This window comes from Chelonoidis abingdonii, chromosome 8 (genome assembly GCF_003597395.2).
Source record: "Chelonoidis abingdonii isolate Lonesome George chromosome 8, CheloAbing_2.0, whole genome shotgun sequence".
Lineage (NCBI taxonomy): Eukaryota > Metazoa > Chordata > Testudines > Testudinidae > Chelonoidis > Chelonoidis abingdonii.
Genome location: NC_133776.1, coordinates 46272893 through 46292731, shown reverse-complemented (window position 1 = coordinate 46292731; position 19839 = coordinate 46272893). Strand labels below are relative to the sequence as shown.

Sequence of the window (19839 nt, the reverse complement as noted above, 5' to 3'; positions counted from 1 at the left end):
GCAATTAAACAATGCCTGAGCCCTGCATGCCAGAGTCAGCTGGCATGGGTCAGCTATGGGTTTTTAATTGCAGTGTAGAAATACCCTAGGAGAGAGCCTACAAGGAATGGATCAGCAAGAAAAGCTTTCTGCTTTTTCCTAATACCCTATCTGAGATGCTTATTCATCTAGTTTGGTCTGCTACCCTTCCCTATGAATTTTTTCCTGTTGCTTGGGATGCAGGCTCCAGGTAGTTTCTGCAACTTTGGCCTTGTCTATACTTACAGCTAGATAGGCAGCGTGTCAATTTAGTGGGTCTGATGAAGTCAATGGCAGAGCGCTCTCCTGTCGACGCCTGTACTCCAGCACCCGGGAAATCGTCAGGAGCATCTCCTGTCAACACAGCTCAGTGTAGACTTACTGAGGTGCCTACCTAAATTATGTGGACTTTGGTTACAGTAATTTGCGTAACTGAAGTAGTGTAACTTAGATTGACTTACATCTGTACTGTAGACCAGCCCTTAGACTTAAAGTAATTCCAAGCCACCTCTACATTCAGATACTTGAGTTCTTCAGTCCAGTCCACTTCCCCTAACTAATTTCCTTAATTTTTTAGTTTGCCCTTTTGAAATCAAGGACATTAGTTGCAGACCATTTTTGTTTTTCCTTCCATTTAGTTTAAACTGGACTAGGCAGCTCTTGATCGCTCGAACCAAACTTGTCCTATACAACCAGCTCTTCTGTGAGGTCCTCACTATCTGCCAACACTAAATCTAAAATGGCATCGCCTCTTGGTGGTTCAGTGACTATTTGGTGAAGAAATCTGTCGTCTATCACATCCAGGAATATCTGAGTCCTTCCATTATTAGTAGCATTGGTCCTCCACTCTATATCTGGGAATTAGTGGAATTGTGTGATTATGGAACACTAGTATTTATTTTGTTAAAAATATTAAAGAGGTGTTTATCCATATCCAGGTCGGATCCTGGGGGTCTGTAGCAGACCCTGAGCACTATCCTGGTGGAGTCTCTGTTGCCTTTCTTCCCCACGCTGATTTTGAACAAGATTTAGTTTTACCATTCCATCACTATCTTTGCCTTTATTTCTGTCTTTCCTAAACAGCACATAGCCTTCAATACCTGTACTCCAGTCATCAGTACTATTTAATCATATTTTTGTTATCCCTGTAATACCTAGTTTCATTTCCTGCAACTGTAGTTTTAGTTCCTCCATTTTGTTACCCAGGCTCCTTGCATTGGTGTACAGACATCTTAGTTGTTCCTGTGTGGCTTCTCCCAGATTCTTTGCTTGCTTAGACATAGTAATTTGACTGCTAGTATTGGCTACCTGACTGTTACTGTCGGTGATATTGACATTGTTTTTTCTTCTTATCCATTCTCCTCTGTTATTCCTTTCTTCATTGCTGTATCCTCTTTTACTTGATTTTCCTCCTACTCGGGTTTTAGAATCAGACTTGGAGATTAGATGAGCATCTCCCAACCATCTCCCCCAAATTCCTAGTTTAAAGCTCTTTTAGTCAGTTGTGCCAGCCTCTCTCCCAGAAGTCTGTCTCCCTCCCTACTCAGGTAGAGTCCATCCCATGAAGACAGTCTTGTGTCCCCGAATGCCTCCCAGTGATCAAACATCCGAAAGCCGTTCTTAATAGCACCACTGCCTGAGCCATCTGTTGATCATCATAATCTTGTCTCGCCTTCGCTATCTTCCTTTAGGGACAGGTGGAATCCCACTGAGGATCACCTGAGCCTCCATTCTTTTAAGCATCTTCCTTTAATTGTCATGTGTGCCCTTTGCAGTGTTCCAACAATTGAGATTTTAAAATCATTTGAATTGAGGGCAACAAACCATTCTGAGGCCATCTGAGCCCAGCAGTCTGATCTTCAGATTGCATAACAAAGCAAAGGCCAACCCTGCTGCCATTTTACTTTTTCATGGGTGTTGTGATATCTGGTCTTGTGGGACAATTATTTTTATTAGCTGGGATGAAAAGAGAGAGAGACCCTTTGCTTGCCTGTTTAGCATCTATATTCTGATGCGCAGAAGCGTGTAGTGAGAGGGAGCAATTTATGCCCCACAAAATGCTAGAATATGGAGCGTTGACTTGGCTCTGGTGGCTGTAGCTCTGTGGCCTTATTTACCCTGATATCTCCGGTAAAATCTCTTGAAGCAGCTCTTCCAGTTGTGGGAGTGCTTGTGTTTAAGTGGCATAGCCATCCTTTCCACCCATGCCATCTGTTCCTGCAGTGTGCTGTGGCAGTCGTTCTGAGTTAGAGGGATGGGGAGGGCGAAGGGGAGACGGTTCAAGGTTTCAGTGAGTGCTTTTGATGGTCTCACACCAAAAAAGGAAAATGCAGGCCTCTGAACTATCAATAAACTAGCATTTTTCAGACTGGAGCAAAGACACTAAGTACATCTGGATGGACAGCCCATAACACAAATTGAAAAGAGGAAACCTCCTTTTCAGCCTCTGGGGCCTCTACACTGGCTTCTCGGTTAGTGGCCTATTATCCATGAGTACCTGAGCTCCTCAGTAAACAGTTTCTGCCACACCAGAGCAGACTATGGGCTAATACAGGAGGGTGGTAGTCAGCACCTTCCCCTAGGTAATCACCCCTAAATATGCAGGGATAGGGATTTTCTTCAGGGGAAACTTCCCCTCAGCTACACTGATCTGTCTGTCTTATGGACACTCAAAACTTAATAGTTTTAGGTAAGTCAATGTGACTTACGAAAAATATGCCAAAAACTAATGTGCAGGGCTGCATAATGGGTAAGACAGTATATGGTTAGTCTGGGTCTTAATTTTTTTGTTCGGGATGTATCCAGCAAAATAACACATGAAGAAAATGCAAAAAATCATAACCAAACCCCCACTTTCTTATGCTTTATATTTGTGGACATGTTTGTCATATCTTAATTTTTGTCTATGTAGAGAAATGCAACAAGGAATTTGATGAGTCAGCCTGAGAAACATTTCTCTTTTCCATATTTTAATCAGGATTCCCTGTGAATGCTGAAACTGAAAGACATACCACTTTTTATTCCCTGCCATCTTCAGTAGAATGGACTCCCACCAAATTGTCAACACAGAAAGTAACCTTTGGCTCTCATGGAAATTCAGCTTTTCAGCCAATTGCAGCTAGTTGCAAAATAGTACCTCAGGGTCAGATCCCGAGCCCCGCAGAATCTCCAGGAAAATCCTTCCAGCCCATCACCATGAGCTGCAAGATTGTATCAGGTACATTTTAGTTTCAGTATCATACTTCATACTGAACAATGAGATTGAACTAGCTGGTCTTGTTTTGTGTCCTTTCCTGATTTTCATGCTAACATTACACATTAGGCAATAGGGAGATCCAGTGTAATGCACTAAACAAAATTCCCTCTCTTAAAAAATAACAAACGTATATAAAATGTTTAATTTGTGAATTCAAGATTAAAAGCAGGATGGGAACTAGTTTGTCTCTCTCTGGGCATAAATACTACCAGCAACCCACTTGAGATCACTCTTTAATAAGACTGCTACTGCTGCTAATGGGCTCAGGAATGAAAATTGTTAGTTCAAAACATAATATTGAAATGCATCTTGCATGTAAGGGTATGTGGGGCTTCTTCTCTTCGCAAATTGCCAAACTACTGGGCTGGGTAAAGTGGGTGCAGGTTTTTTCCTTTCATGTTATCAGGGAAATTACAAGGTTTAAACTTGTATATAAATTGTTGTTGTTCTAATAACAAAGTCCCCTCCTTAGAATCAAACTGCTTCCTCCCTTCCCCCTTAACAGTAATTAGCTGTTTGTTTAGATAAACAGCTGATTGCAGTTGGCAAAATGATTTCCTTTTAGTAGCTTCTCAACCAGACAGGGTGATGCTACATTTGCCTGTACTGTTAACTCTTTTCACCTCTAGTCCCTTGTCTGCCAAACATAATATGCATTCTCTTCACTGATGCAATGCCTTGCACTGGGTTGTATTGTTGCATCAAAAATCTTTAATGGCCAACCCTACTGGGTCACTTGGGAAACTGAGAGCCTTGCCTGTAAAGCCCCACCTTCATCTGAAGTTCATATAGAGAATGAAGAGCCAGGCTACCAAGCTGTGTGCTACTGATGATCTCTTCCCAACTTGACTTCTCCTGTGTGTGGTTGTATTTTCTCTTCTGCCAATAGTCGTGTGTGCCATCTTATAGTAGTACCCGGGGCTCCAGCAACTTACGTTTGAATGTGTGCCAAGCTCTTATCATCCTAACGTACTGTCCCACTGCTCTTCTTTTCTTTGTCGCATGAGTGAGAGACTGATGCTTTCCAGTGGGTGAGAGTTACAGAACCATCTTGCCTTCCTTGAAACCCTTCAGCTTTTCTATATCAAGCTTTGCTGTTCCAGATGTTCCTCTGTTTAAACATTTCTTAGGCTCTGCTAATTTTTTCATGCTAAGTCACCGAACCCTTTCCGATTGTGATAGTCGCTGTAAATCATCACAGTCTTCCTGGATTGAGTGTTTCTGCTCCTTGTTAGCTGGCAGTCCTCCCTCCCTCTCTCCCAAGAGAGCAGATTATTAGGATTGCCTTCTCCCACACAGAGTCCTCTTGATCTGTTCGCTGATGCAGTGGCTGCCCTCTGTTTTCTGTCTGCGTTCTCACTCTTCCGTCCTTTTGTCTCTGCTCTCCTTTTAACTCATCTGCTTTTTTGGTTTTTGTCTTCCCCTCCCCTCACCCCCAGTTTAATCCCCTTTCCACTTACCAAGAATCCACATGGTGATACCATTACGGCTCTTAGGGGCCCTTGCGTTTGAGCCGAGTGTGGGATAAAATAGAGGCTTGGCCTAGTGGCTGACTTCCTGAGCCTACAGCCCCTTATTCATGAGCTGTTCCTGTGGTTGGCTGTAAAAGGGAGCACTTCTAGGCGAAGGAAGATGAATGGCTTCAAGGAGCTGTTCAGCACTTCACCCTCATCTACAGGAGCATATTGACAGCGCAAGTGGGGAGATCTGGGGTCATACAGCTTTACCTGTGCCTGCAGCCCTGGCACCCCGCTCAGGCTGGAAGGGCACCTTCAGCTAAATGTCCAAACTACAAGTCATTTTTTTTATTATTGCATTTTTATGCCCTTATGAAATTTGAGATGGAAGTGTTGGACTCTTTTCCTTAAGGTTCTCCAATATCAACCCCAAGCCCATCTCCGCTACCTCGTACCCCAACCTCCACTCCAGTGCACATGAAGTTGGGGTCTGCTAGTTCAGTCATTAATAACCCATATGTTATTGTGGACAAGCCGGCACAGATGGTCGGAGCAGCAGCCACAAGCACAGGTGTGTAATTTGATCCGTAAAAGGTAGCAGGTTAGTTTTATACATTCATGCCTATCTTCACTTAGATTTACAAAGGAAGATCAGTATTACTGGTTTGTATAATTAACGTACAGAATGTGTCTTTTTAACGTCAAAGGAATTTGCTTTCGGCCGTGACAGAAAAAGCAAGGCCAAATAGAAGTCACACATTCCTTTCCGCAGGGAGTGTACGCATTTCAGAGATGAGGAGCAAGGAATGTGAGGCTGTGGTACACACTGATAAAAAGCAAGGACACTTAAAATGAAGCTGTGCCTTTGCCATGACGAACGTGCTCCCCCAGCCCCCAATCTTTAACCCAGAAGTGTGACCTGCCAGTACTAGAGATTCCAGCATGCATTTCTCTGGCTGTATCAAAACAATAGGTCAATTGGATTAAGATGGTCTGGAGAGTAGATGAATCAATCTTTGTGCTATTCTGGGAATCTTCATTCAGCTGCTTCTAGCTGGTTGGCCTTAGGTCCACTCCAAACTCATTTAACTAGATTCCCGTGGTGCTTCAGAGGTGACACTAGGGGAACCCGGTGCAGTCTGTCGGTCTGGGGAGTACAGATTACAGGAGACAGGTGGAAGACAATGGGAGCCAGCTGGAAACCCTTGCCTACATGTTGGAGGGAAAAATAAGTGCTTGTGAGTCCATTATTAGAGACAGGTCAGGAACTTCCTATCTGAACGCACATATACGTAATTACATATAGGTGTATGTAGTAGCTTTTCAGAATGACACTTGGACCTGACAAGTGTGTTCATCCTGGTTACAGTGATCTATACAGTATGTGCCTTTGACTTAGACCTAGTTGAAAAAGGGGGAAGATTATCATTAAAGGTGTCCCTTTTTTTGGCCAGAAATTCACATTTTTTCAGTGAGCACCTCCCTACAACTGTGTGGGAGGAAAACTGAATGGTGGGAAACGACTGTATGTTTGCAGTAGCTGAATTTCTTTTAATCTCTGTTTTTGAGCTCTCTTGTTGGGTAAATCCAATGCAATTTGGTAGTGAGTGGAGTTTTCAAAAGCACCTAAGTGGCTTAGGGGCACAAGTTCCACTGGAAGTCAGTAAGGATTTGTACATCAGAATCACATAGGTGGTTTTCAAATTCCCACCCGATATCTTAATTTTTTTTAAAGAGGGTAAAACAAAGAGACACTACTAAGTCAGGTGAGGTCTGAAACAAAGGTTTTGTAGAAGCCAGCTTTGAAGGTAGGCTTTGTGAATAGAAATATCTGTATAGTTTTGTTTTTAATATAAATGCAAGCAGTTTATAAATAAACACTGCAAGGGGATATTACATGTGCAACCCATGTGTTGCAGAACTGTACTTTTGATTGAGAATCAGAAAGTGAAACTAATTCTGTTGAGTATAGTACAAAATGTAAACTGTTCAAACAGGGAAGAAGCAGGTTTTAAAAATGTCTTTTAATATTCAAAAGTACTTGAAGAAATGAGATTTTTAGCGTTATGTTTAGTGAGGCCTTGTTTCTTTAAAGAAGGGATATTTAGTTTGTGGTGTTTTTGATTATACGTTGTCTTCTATAACAGAACACTAATGTAACTTGTCCCCATCCTGATCTCCACTGATCATGTCTTCCTTGTTTGATGAAAAACTGTATTTATTTAATGGTACCAAAGACTGAACACTTATGCTGAAATCTGCTTTTTCTTCCAGTAGAGAGACAAGGTGAGGGAGGTAATATCTTGTTGGATCAGCTTCTGTTAGTGAGAGAAACAAGCCCTTGAGCTTCTAGGTAAGCTTGAACGCTTGTCTCTCTCACCAACAGAAGTTGGTCCAGTAAAAGACATTACCCTCACCCACTCTCTCTCTAATATCCTGTGACCAACATGGCTACAACAGTACTGCATAAAACTTATCTTCCAATACCCAGGAAGCCCAACAAGCAAACTGACAAGTGTCTCTCAAGCCTCTCATGGAGCCGGCTCTCCAGTCTCAAAGATTCATGGAAGCAGCTTGGTAACGTCTGCTGTCAAGGTAACATTCTTGTTAGGTTGTCTGTTTCCATAAAGAAATAGCTTCATATGGAGCAGGCTTTTTCAGCATCATAAATGCTGATTCCAGACAACTTCATGTTCTCATTAGTTCATTTGAACATTTCCTCTGTCTAGCCACCATAACACTATTGATTATATGGTATGATAGTGTAATTTCATGCAGCTCTAATTAGAACTGTGAGTACTTCTCTGAAAAGTGCCAGTCTTTTGTTAGCGTATGAGGAAATCCTTGGAGGGCACAGATATTGGTACTGTCAAAATACTTTTCAAAAAGTCTGTTCTATAGAAGACTGATCTTTTTTGGCTTGGTTGGTGATAATATCAGATTTAACAAGAGTGCATATTTTTAAAATCTCAGTTCCAAATTTTCTGCACTACTAATATGTTCATATCAGGCCAATAGCTGACATTCAGTGGCTTTTCAGCTACCTCCATCAAAAGAATGTTCATGTCAACAGGGAGGTAAAAAGAACACCAATGAGCTAGCGACGTTGGAAGCTTTAGCTACAAAAAAAATATTTGCCCCAGACAGATGTGGAGTCACTGACTGTAAATTGAGAATGAGTAATGTCTGTGCTTTGCTGGAAAGCTCTAAAGGTATGGAGCTGGGTTAATTCACACACAATCTTTCCCATTTTCTTTACAGAGAAGGGTATTTTTGGCAGACTAGTGGCATCAGTGACACCCCCTTTTGAAAATGGTTGGTGGAGCCTGGGGTGTGCTGGAGCCTTGTCAGCATTAGCTGGTTCAGCACATGCAAGAATAATTGATTTTAACCTGCCTGGATAATTGCCATTCAGTCCACAGAGAAGAGCCTCTTATTTTTTAATTGAGATTCAGAACGTTCCTTTACAACCAGGTCTGTCTCTGAGAATCTGTAGTATAGGAATTTTGCCACATGTGTACATGTGACAAGATATGCTAAGTAAAATGAAGCGCATATTCCCATCTTGTATTTTTATCATAGTGAGAGATCCAATCCATAGGCTTGTCCTATAGTGATCTTGAGAATCACTTCTCTTAGGAAATAAGTTTTTACATATTTGAGGCAGCAAACACGTAGCAGCTTTTTTTTAATTAAAAAAAAAAAAGTAAGCGTGTTCACAAACTGCCATTAACAAGGTTAAAGATTAACTCTTTATTTCACTGGTTTGGAGCAGTTACTGCTCTGTAGTGTCAAACAAATCAGAGCTGATCCAGAGATGCATACCACCCTTATTGAATGAATTACATACTCTCAAGGTGACATCATTAAGAGTCAAAAGTTAATCAGAAAAATAAGTGGAAGTCTGTTCCCTGTAAGTCTCAGTCTCTCTTCGACTGGGTTGGGAACATGTAACTTTGTAACAGCAGAAAAAAATTCAGTTGTATTAAAACAGTCCAAGCTAACATTTCAAAGCATCGTTTGTTCAGCATTTTTGTTCATCTCTTCAATAGTCTCTGGCACAGTGACTGAAAATAAGAATTTACATTTATTAAGAGTATGGAATGAGTCCAAAAAAAAAAAATTGATTCATCTACCAACCTCCCCAGCTGGAATGAAAGAAACAAAATTTTGCAGGTCCAGCTGTGTGGCATACATAATTTACATAATATAGGTAGAAAATATTGCTACTTCTGCAAGTCCACCAGCTCTACTATGAAGCTTGCATGCCATCAGAATTTTTTACTTAGAGGGAAGAATATCTGAAACCAAACTTTTTGTTTGCAACTTTAAATCAGCAAATGGTTTTCCAGTGTTATCTTTTAAAATGTGTTCTCAACTCTTAGATTGTGTTTGCCAGTTTTAGCCTAATTTAAATTTACAGCATTTAAAGAATGGAAAAATCTATGCTTATTATAAAAACATTTAGCATGCCTGTGATTGTAGCTGTCAGTCCATTTCTATCAGCTAATTGCCATACAATAATAAACATTGTTTTAGTTGCTGATGATATAACTTATAACAAAAAAGGATTTGGTGTTCGCGGGTGCTTATATTGTTTGGCAGAATTCCATTGTATTTATGTCAGTGGTGGGCAACCTGTGGCCCACAGGCCGCATGCGGCCCATCAGGGTAATCCGCTGGCTGACCGCAAGACAGTTTGTTTACATTGACAGTCTGCAGGCACGGCCGCCCACAGCTCCCAGTGGCTGAGGTGATATCTTTTACTGGAACAGCTGCTATTGGTGGAAGGGACAATCTCTGGAGCTTCACAGAGCTCTACCTGAGGTCTGTAGAGGGTAACTAGAGTGTCTACGCTAAATACCAGGTTGGGCTGATTGTTAAGCATAAGGAGTTCACACATGCTGTAGGAGACCACTTAAAATGAAGTAGATAATTAAGGGTTCACAGGCAATAGGGTGGGCTTCAAATTGGTGTTGGAATGAGCCGTAAAACCAGTATCTGTCATAAAACCTTAGCTACCTTGTGTCTGTGTCTCTCATGTCCTGGGATCAATATGGCTGCAACAAGTAATAAGTAACAAGATAAGTAATTCAGGGCACTCTGGGTTATCAGTAATGTGAATGCAGGAAGTCATCACTTTGTTTTATATTGCATGTTCCACCTAATTGTGTGCCATATGTATTCATCCATAGCAAGAGGATTCTCTATTTGCAACCATGCCGCCCCTTTGTCCAATTGGGAGTCATTCTAAGGCACAAAGCCCTAAATCTGTGACAGGTGGACTTGGAGCTTTTACAAAGGTATTTGATTTATGTTCTTGGCATTGTACATGGATGCATGCTCTGATAGTATCTCTGCACACGGTTTCATCACAAAGCATGTAACTTTTCTAGTGCATATAACTGTACTGTTGGGAGTGAATGTTCTTGGGGCCTGACTGCCAGTTCCCTTGTTATGTGAGTAGGGAAATGAAAACTTTTACAACTGTCAACAGATTAGTCTTGATTTCCATTCTGTTCTGTTGGCTCGATTGTTCGTCTGCCCTCTTTCCCTTGTCTGTCTCCATTCTTCCATCCCTTTCATCCTTTTCCTTGATGAACCACTGCCATATTCTAGGAAATCTTAAAGAGCTGTGCTTTTATCACATAATACAGTGGAACCTCAGAGCTACAGACATCTTGGGGAATGGAGGTTGTTCATAACTATGAAATGTTCATAACTCTGAACAAAGTGTTATGGTTGTTCTTTCAAAAGCTTACAGCTGAACATTGATTTAATACAGCTTTGAAACTTTACTGTGCAGAAGAAAAATGCGGCTTTTCCCCTTTTTTTTTTTTTAGTAGTTTACATTTAACCCAATACTCTCCTGTATTTGCTTTTGTTGTTGTCGTCTCTGTGTCTGCCGCCTGATTGCTATACTTCCAGTTCCAGATGAGGTGTGGGGTTGACTGGTCAGTTCGTAACTCTGCTGTTCATAAATCTGAGTTTCTACTGTACATTAAAAATAAACTGTGGTAGTCTGAGACTCTAGGCTATTTTCCCACCTACTAATACTTTACCATGATTTCTGAATGTCAAATATTGGCATTTAAGTGCGTTTCCTTAAGTGTCACTTGTCCAAATTTCTTTTTAACCAACTGTAGTATCACATGTCGTCTTGTGAGCCAGTACTCTCCCCACCCCTTACAGGGGAATGAATAGGATGATCTAATAGAAGAGGATTTCCGTGTCAGTTCAGGGCTCAGGAAACCCATGTGTAATGACGCCCTGCTCCACAAGACTTCCTGCACAATTTTGACCTAGTCACTCAGTCTCTGAGCCTCAATTCCCCAGATCGGGATAATTGCAGTTAGGGGGATAGATACATTCAAGATGTTGAGACCCTCTGGTAATAGAGGTTGTAACTGAAATGAATAAGGCACACCCTTTACATAATGTAGCAGGATAGAAAAGGACTTATCAAAGGTTGGGGTTTTGTGTGGGGTACAGGCCATATTTGGGACAGGATCCTGGATGGGAAATTAAAAGCCCAGAGTACTGCTCAGCCCTGAGCAGACTAATGCATAGTTGCAGCTTCCAAGCAGAACAAACACACAGTTAATATTAATAATGACATTTTGCACTTGTGGCCTTCCCATCACTTTGCAAACACTGACTAAGCCTCATAAGGCGCCTGGGAAGTTGGCAAGTATTCGTCCCATTTGACAAAACAGGAAGTGAAGTCAGAATGGTTCAGAGGCTGTGCAGTGGGAGTTTTTGGCCCTCTGTGTCGCTCTCAGCCTGGAAGCTCCTACTTCTCTCTGAAGACCGATGCTTGCAGATGATGATTTCTTTTGGAGCACAAAGCAGTTTGTTTACTCCAGTTTTCCTTATGAAAAGGTGATAATAAAGCAGGAGCCTGGAGAGCTGCCCCAGCAACCACAGCTGCCGGTGACTGGGACAACCTCGCAGGCCTCTGGGCAGCAGTATGTCACTGTGAAGGGGAGTCACATGATAGCTTTGTCACCTCAGAAGCAGATCGTGACCACAGGAGAGGGGACCACCCAATCAAAGGTATTAAATGTTTTGATGTCATAAACTGCCTGGAATCAGTGTGGTTTCACTGTCACATCTCCACGCTGCTGCTAGCACAGAACTAGGGGATAGCAGTCAGCACCAGTGCTGCTTCTCTTAAAGCCATTGAGTTTGGGGGAGGTCACAGGAAACAAGCTACCTCTGTGCTGCTACCTTAGAATGCTGGAGGTACTATATGTAAGGGAGTGCTAGGCTGCAGGTTCAGGTCCAGCTCTAGGGGTAATTCTTATTCTTTTATTTTTCATAGGTAATTTTACTTATGTGGGGAAGTTAAAGGAGTGGAAACAGTTACATATTTTTGCCTGCAAGGAACAACCTCCTGCGTCCTATTTACTCCTCCGTTGCAAAGGTTTAAGAGAGAGAGAAACAGGAAAAACTAGCCCAGAATGGAAACTTTATCTTGTATCAGTGGAATGAGAACTACAGTAGATTTCAGTGTGATGTGTCAGTGAGAGAGAAGCAAAGAGCTGGGGCATGCTTGGAGCTTAGCAGCTCCATGTGTAATGGCTCAACAATCCAGACGTCAAAAGGGTTAATTTCTGCCTTCTACCCACTCTAAGGTGTATACAGTGAAATCTACCTGCCAAGCACATGGACCAGTATATGCAAAATATATTTACATAAATACATTAATATTTACAAATCAGTTAGTTGTTCTTTAAACTACCTTTTTGCCTAGCCTGGCAGGTGCATAAATGTGATACTTCCCTGGATGCGTTGTCTGTGTATAAAACTGAGGCTGTTTGTTAGTTCAACATTGGGGCCAAAGTTTCCAGAGTGTTTTCATGAGTCAGTTGAATCTTAAGTTTCTCCAGAACCGTAGGTCAGCATGTTACCCCCCCGCTTCAGTGAGAGAGACTTGCTGGTGCCAAACTATGTCAGTTCCTGGACGCTCAGTCAGCTAGCTACCCCAACAAACTCATCAGAACCCTGCCAGCCCGCATTTTACCTTGCAGATTAACACCTAGTGTATCCTAGACCTGGAACGCCCCAGAAGCGTCCCCCTGTGACGTCTAGCCCCTGTCACTGGACGCTCTCAGTAATTGCCAGGTATGCTGTCCACAAGGAGACTGTGCGCACACAGCTGGAAGGTTACAACTTAGGATTGGGTCCTTTGTAATAATATATCACTGTAATCTATTTATGGTGAAAACAAAGAGAAGTTGTTTAACAAAGAACAGAGTGTCATAGATTCAACTGAGCATTGAGCAAGAATAATGGAAACAGAAATGGTTACCAACAAAACAAAAGTATAACGCTTTCTAGAGATTAAAACTTTAGGCTACAATCCTTGTCTAATATAGTCTCTCACCAAAGCTTTTTGCAGAGCTTGCTATCTTCTAGTCATCACCACAACCCAGACTTTTGTGAATAGCCCTATGCCCCCAAAGGGGGTTTCTCAGCAAATGGATAAGAGGTTCTTTTTCCTTCCTCTCATGGTTCAGTAAACCTTTGAAATGCATCATTTTGAAGTTCATCCCCAGATAAGACCCTTACCCCTGTTGATTGCTCTCCTGTGTGCTGTCGCCCATGCTGAGTCCAAATTCTCCTCTCCACCGCCCTCACATAAACCTGTTTTTTCCTGTTGATGCTACATGCGGCTTGAGCTTCTATTGTGTCAGCTTTACCATACTTAATTTATACTTGACAGAGAGCTAACTATCTTACCTCTTGGTTCTCCCTTTGCTTGGTTACAGTCTTTAAGCCATAATATCAATAGATATACATAACTCCTTCTATAGTGTTAATATAGGCATTTCACAATGATATCAATGACCAGGGTGTCACTGGCTTTCATTTGATACCTCACAAGGCACTTTTTAGATAAATACTATGAAAGCAGTATGTTGGGTGTCGTGAGTGTCTGTCCTGGTAGGAGTTTACTGACATAATAGTGAGCCCTTTGCCAGTAGGCATTGAGTGTCTCCTCGGGTCGCATGGCTCTCTGCACTTCACTAAGGCAAACTTCAGGTTCTTTCTGAATAAAGCAGTTTCCTGTGTTGGGAAATATCGAGGGTCCTTGAATAAGTGGGTCACACTCAAATCTTTAATAGGCATTCTGAAATCATGGTTGGTTTTACAGTCATTTTGTCTCCGGTGGACTGAACAGGAATGGTTGCGAGTTTGATCCGTTTTTTTTTTAATAGTCTCTGACTGTGTTGGTCTTAGTAACATTTGAATGTGTTTGAGTCTTCCTTACATAAAGATTTTTTCAGAATGGCTAATCTGTTAGCTTGTTTAACCTCTGAAATGCCCTGAAATAGATACGAACTTCTTGGTAGCCCACCAGGTGGAGTGTTTATTCTCTTCAAGTGCTGTACCAGGGCAATCCTGTCTGAAGAGTGTCATCGGTTGCTTATTTATTACAGGTCGTTGGAGTTCCTGTCAGTTCTACTTTACAGTCAACAGTGAAACAAGCTGTGGCTATCAGTGGTGGTCAGATACTTGTGGCAAAATCCAGCTCTTCAGTAGCAAAAGCTGTTGGTCCAAAGCAGGTTGTAACCCAAGGAGTAGCAAAAGCCATTGTGAGTGGAGGTGGTGGAACAATTGTTGCCCAACCTGTGCAAACTTTAACGAAGGCTCAGGTGACTTCAGCGGGGGTTCAGAAAAGTGGATCTCAAGGTTCAGGTAAAGTAACTTTACAACTTGAATTACAAATTTCAGATTAGATTCATTTTGGAACTCTGTCATGCTCCAGTGTTACTCCAAACACGACTATATTTCTGAACGAGAGGGAACATCTAGTCAAAATAACATGCTAAGAGATCTGTAGTAAAAACTTATTAGAATTAGGCTAGTGTAGTAATAAATAACACTTTATACGTAAACTGTCTTCAACAGAAGAGATGCCTAGAGCTGGATAAAGTGCTGCAAGCACAGCATTCTCATTGTTATGCACATTGTTCTTTGGTTAGCCGCTATTTTGTTGCGACTTTATTTTAATTGCCCAAGTTTTATTACGAATCCTACTCTGCAAAACTGAATTTTTAACATGGTTTTCTGTTTTTTATTCCATTTCTAGTGATGGCTACGCTGCAGTTGCCAGCCACAAACCTGGCAAACTTGGCAAATTTACCACCTGGCACCAAACTGTACCTTACCACCAACAGCAAGAACCCTTCAGGAAAAGGAAAACTGCTTCTGATACCCCAAGGAGCCATATTGCGAGCCACAAACAATGCTAGTTAGTCTTGCAGGGAAATCTAATGAGTTAAATAATGTAATCATTTTGTAATTAATGTGTTAAGCATTTTGCCTTTTATTCTGGTACCTTGGGAGTTAGTAATAGGACAAGTTTCTTTGTTCACCCCCCCCCCCCCAAAAAAAAAAGTCAGCATAGTACTGTTCAGTGAGGGGACCCATGAGTGCTCTTTCTTGTAAGTCATCTCCTGCTCCCCAGATTTTTTTAAAGCAATAACTGCAAATAGTGATCAAGTAAAAAAAGCATGCCGACTGGCTGGAATTTTCTAACCCTTCATTGGTAATTTGGGAAAGGGAGTATACAGCACATTCCTGAAACCTGCAGCTGACGTTAAATTGAAATCAGTTGTGAAAACTCGTGATGAATATTAGAAAGGGACTGATAGAAACTGGAAACATGAGGAGAAAATAACAAAAAGAAGATTGATTTTGAAAAAGGGCAGGCTATTCTGGCTGAGGGGGAAATACTGTAAAACATAAATGTTCACATAGGAGTTGATCCAAAGTCCAGTGAAGTTAATGGAAAGATTCCCATTGAGTTGAGTCGGCTTTGGATCAGAGCCATAGTGAAAAAGCTGGGACACAGTACTGCAAAGAGTATTAGCTTGATGATTAAATAGATATTAGTTTGCAGTATGTCGTGGCTGCTATAGAAAAGCCCAGTGCTTTGCATAAGCAGCCTAACAGGGATGTTGCATAGTGTATATGACTCTGGAACAGTTTTGCCTAGAATACTCCCTTCAGTTTTGAACACAAAATTAACAGAGAGAACAACTAGAGGGAATTGGTAACAGGCAACAAAAATGGCCAAGGAGCTCAAGGAGCCAAATTATACAGAAAGCTCAAAGGGATGACATAGGGGTATCTTAGCTATGCAATGCCTAAGAGAGCCTGGTGTCGGGGAATGGGGAGATCACTTTGACAAGTTTATGAAGGGTATTGACTAGAGCTGTTCAAAACTTTTTTAATGGAAAATAGGGGTTTTGACTAAATGAAATTTTTTTTGCAGAAAAGTGCCTGTTTTCATTGATAGTTTTCAAATTTTCATTGGGAAACCAACAAAAAAATCAAAATTTTTGAGAGGGGTGTTTGCCCATTTTCTGATCAGCTTTGGTATTGACACCGTGAAGGCAGAGGAAGAGTTTGAGTGTGATACATGAGGCTATAACCAGAAACAGTGGGATGAAGTATTTATTAAATGTCAGTTCTGAAATAGACCTTCCTAACTGAGGTGTTTTGGGCCGTGATGTATTAATGGGAGCCCCATTGCTTGGGACTCTCAGAGCGAGGTTGGACACAATCCTACAGTGGCAGGGAAATGGACCTCATAGGCCTTAGGTAAAACAAATGTCTGATTCTTTGGAAAAACAGTAACCATTTTGCCCACTTCGTTGCTAGATAAGACTGAAAATAAGACTGAGTTCACGCTGCTCTCAGTGTAGGCTTAGTAAGAGTATCCAATTGCAGCCTTAGATTATCGTTCTTTGCAGAGTAATCATTGGTGAGTGCTCTGTAACGACTCTGAAATTATATTCAGACACTGGTGAAGTGTATCTGATGTAAAAGCAAAATCAGTAGCAGGCAGGGTCATTGGTAGGATTTCACATATTCATAATCTATAAGAGGCTTTTGAAAGAGCTTTTAAATTTCTGGTTTGCATCTCCCTCTGACTGTAGAGACAGCAGAGCAATACAGAAAAGACCTCCGTGTGCCCACAGGCAGCCTTGATCCCTTTCAGTTTGTTTCCAGAGTGTGCTTAGGTGGGAGAGCACAATACCACCCCCAGAATCATGCTGTGCCTGCTGCATTGGAAAACTAGTGCATAGGTGCTGCTCACTTACAAAGCACATGGCAGCCTGCATTGCACAAGGCCTTTAAAGTTATGTGCATCCAGATACTTCAGCTGCTGCCTCTGTGTACCTGTTGAAGAGCTACCACAGAACCCACCCATCTAAGGACAGACGTGCATAAAAGAGGAATGGGGTGTCATTGGAAAGAAGTGAATTTCTGTATTGTTTCACTGTTGAAATGGTGTGGCTGCTCAGCCTCTGATGCCGAACTCTCCAGAGTCATTGTTTTGATTTTTGTTACAGGTCTCCAGTCAGGCTCTTCTACAAGTGCAGGTGGGGGAGGAGGAGGAGCAGCAGCAGCGGCAGCAGCCACTGCCCAAAGCACAAGTAGTGGCTTATCCCAGCATCTAACCTACACGTCCTACATCCTCAAACAAACACCACAGGTCAGAGTTGTACAGCATTTTAATTGATCCAGAGATAACAAGACCTTGTGCTAGCTTCTGTGGTTCTGTAATAGATGAGTTTCAAATTAAGGGGGAGCCAGACCCTTCTGGGTTGCACACCCACCTCTCTGCCCTGCTGGCCACTCACTCTCTTCTCATGTCTGCAGCAGCTGACGGTATGTTCTGTGCCACTCCCCCCCTGCGAGTTGTGTGGTGCAACTTGCTGCTCCCTGCAGGCTGCTGCATGATGCAGACAACACTGTTGTTGTTGTAGCACAAGGGAGTAGGAGGAGGAAAGAGAACATGCACCAGTGAATGCCTCCAGGGTGCAAGCATATTCCCCAAAAATGGGGGAGGAGGGGTAGAGGCAACCTCCAAAACAGAGGGGGGTCAGGGGGGTGTTGGGGACACACCGGAAGAGCTAGAGGTCAGGGAGGCAACCCCGAGGAGGAAGAGAGAGCACTAGGGGATAAAAGTTGTAGGCAGGGAGAGCACTCGAGGTGGGAAGATGGAGGAGGGAGGTATTGGGGAGAAAAAGCACGAGTGAGCCATGGGAAGCAAAGCCGGGGGCAGGGGAGGAGAGACAATGAAAAAAGTTAACAGAGAATGGACAAACAAAACAGGTGAGAGGTGGCAATTATGGAATTGTGGTATGTGGGGAAGGACTATGGGGCCACAGGCTAGTCTGTTAGAGTAGGGTCTCCAGTTGCTGCTGTCTTCAACTCTGCTCTAGATGTGGCCTTTGAGGAATTAATTAAGCTTCAGAGATGAAGGGAGAACTGCCCCCCACTCCTTTTCTCTCTGCCCAGCTGTCTGAACATTCAGAAGGTAAATTGTATTTGTCACAATGAATAAACTGAAGTATGTAATTATTAAATTACAGTGGACGTGTCTGAGCAGATTGGAACCTGGCTTGTGACCTTTTCTTCTGGTGTTCTCACTTCCAATGTGTCACATAATGTCTCTCTACAGTGAGATCAGAGCACTGCCTGTAGCAAGAACGTCCACTGTAATTAACTGCAAAATGCTTTTTATTATTTATTTTTTTTTTTTAAATAATCTTGGTGGTAGGAAGTGCTTTCAGCCCTGTGCACTCTCTCACTGCTGCAGAGAGCACAGATTTCCTCTAAGACCCTTTGAGGTCAGCAAACAAGATATATGGGTTTTCATATTTCTGTTAATTCCAAATGAAATCTGATTAGTGTGTGCAAGCTGAAGGACAAGAAATCTTTGTTTAAAATAAAATCTCAGATCACAGACAGCAGTTACAAATGTCACTGTCATGTTACTAGTGCAGAATTCAATTCTTTTCACACCATTTGATTTCCACTCAGAGAGCCTAACCTAGTTAACTTTTCTTTTTGACCAGGGCACATTTTTAGTTGGTCAGCCATCTCCCCAGCATTCTGGAAAGCAGTTGACACCAGCGTCAGTTGTTCAGGGCAGTGTAGGAGCCGGAGCATCTTCCACTCAAGGACAGCAGGCATTAAAAGTAATAACTGGACAGAAGACTGCTTTATTTGCCCAGGTAACTTTCAAATACCATGTTGTTCAAACTATATGTATTGTCTTGTGATGGGGGGAACTAATGAAACCACTTTTACAAAAAGTTCAGCCCTCCTTTGGATTTAGTTAGGCAAGCAACAGGTTTTGTATTTATTTCATATTTTCACTGAAACAGATTGGTTATAAAAAAAAAAATAATTTAACTAGAAGAAAAAGCTCCAACCTTAGGCTTAGCCTTTCAAAAAAAACCCAAGCAGAAACGATACTTGTACTGTACGTGAAATGTTATGCCAGGTTTTCAGACGGTGACCCCTGCATATGCAGTACAAATAATTGGACACAACATTGTACCTTGTTTTATTTAGATCCACAGATTGAGTCTAGCAAATGTCCCATGTCCCTGCTTTGTAGACCTGCTCAAACTTCTTAGTAACTTAAATTGCAGGTGCAAATAAATTCAGGTTCTCTCTGAAAAGTAGATCCTTTTAAGGTGTCTCACGTCGCGACCCAAAAATTGAGAGACTCATAATCACTGGGTCACTTCTGAAAAAGTAGACACTAATGTAGAAAATGAGCAGCTTAAACAATTAAACAAAATAAACAATTGTCTCAAAGTTAAGCTTATTGATCTGGCTTCAAAAACCTCTTCTTCCCTCAGAAATATTCTGATTTTTTTGCTGCTCTGGTCCAAAAAGCAGATGTTTTAGAAATGATTTCATTGGAATGCTTTCCCTTAAACCGAACTCTCTTTTGAAGGCGGCTCCTGGTGGACAGACATCGCTGATGAAAATATCAGATGGTTCATTGAAATCGGTGCCAGCTTCCTCACAGCTCTCCAAACCCGGCACCACTGTGCTGAGAGTTTCAGGAGGGATGATCGCTGCGGCCACGACCCCAGCCATGTCCCTCCCTGCAAATGGAGTTTCACAGGTGAAAAGCAGCATTGTTAGTACATAGTCACAGGAACCTATAAGTCAAAGCAAAATGTCCAGGAGACAGACAGACATACATACAAGAAATGTGCACAGGAAAGGGGCGAGCGTGATGCTTGGCGGCACTTCTGCTCTAACTATCGTTGTCTGTGTGCT

The 19839-nt window shown here is 42.1% G+C and overlaps 1 protein-coding gene across 4 annotated transcripts in view; it reads left to right on the top strand.

The window, feature by feature from the left end:
• YEATS2 (YEATS domain containing 2) overlaps positions 1–19839 on the top strand; it is a 71547-nt gene that overhangs the window by 26624 nt on the left and 25084 nt on the right. For 2 of the 4 annotated variants that reach the window (XM_032764810.2, XM_032764808.2), the window contains 10 exons: positions 2996–3235; positions 5144–5302; positions 7223–7326; positions 9927–10034; positions 11614–11787; positions 14178–14436; positions 14831–14992; positions 17103–17245; positions 18615–18773; positions 19508–19681. In XM_032764810.2, coding sequence (XP_032620701.1) covers positions 2996–3235; positions 5144–5302; positions 7223–7326; positions 9927–10034; positions 11614–11787; positions 14178–14436; positions 14831–14992; positions 17103–17245; positions 18615–18773; positions 19508–19681 — 1682 coding nt within the window. The remainder of the gene's footprint in view (positions 1–2995; positions 3236–5143; positions 5303–7222; positions 7327–9926; positions 10035–11613; positions 11788–14177; positions 14437–14830; positions 14993–17102; positions 17246–18614; positions 18774–19507; positions 19682–19839) is intronic. The other 2 variants (XM_032764812.2, XM_032764811.2) reach the window with 2 other exon arrangements.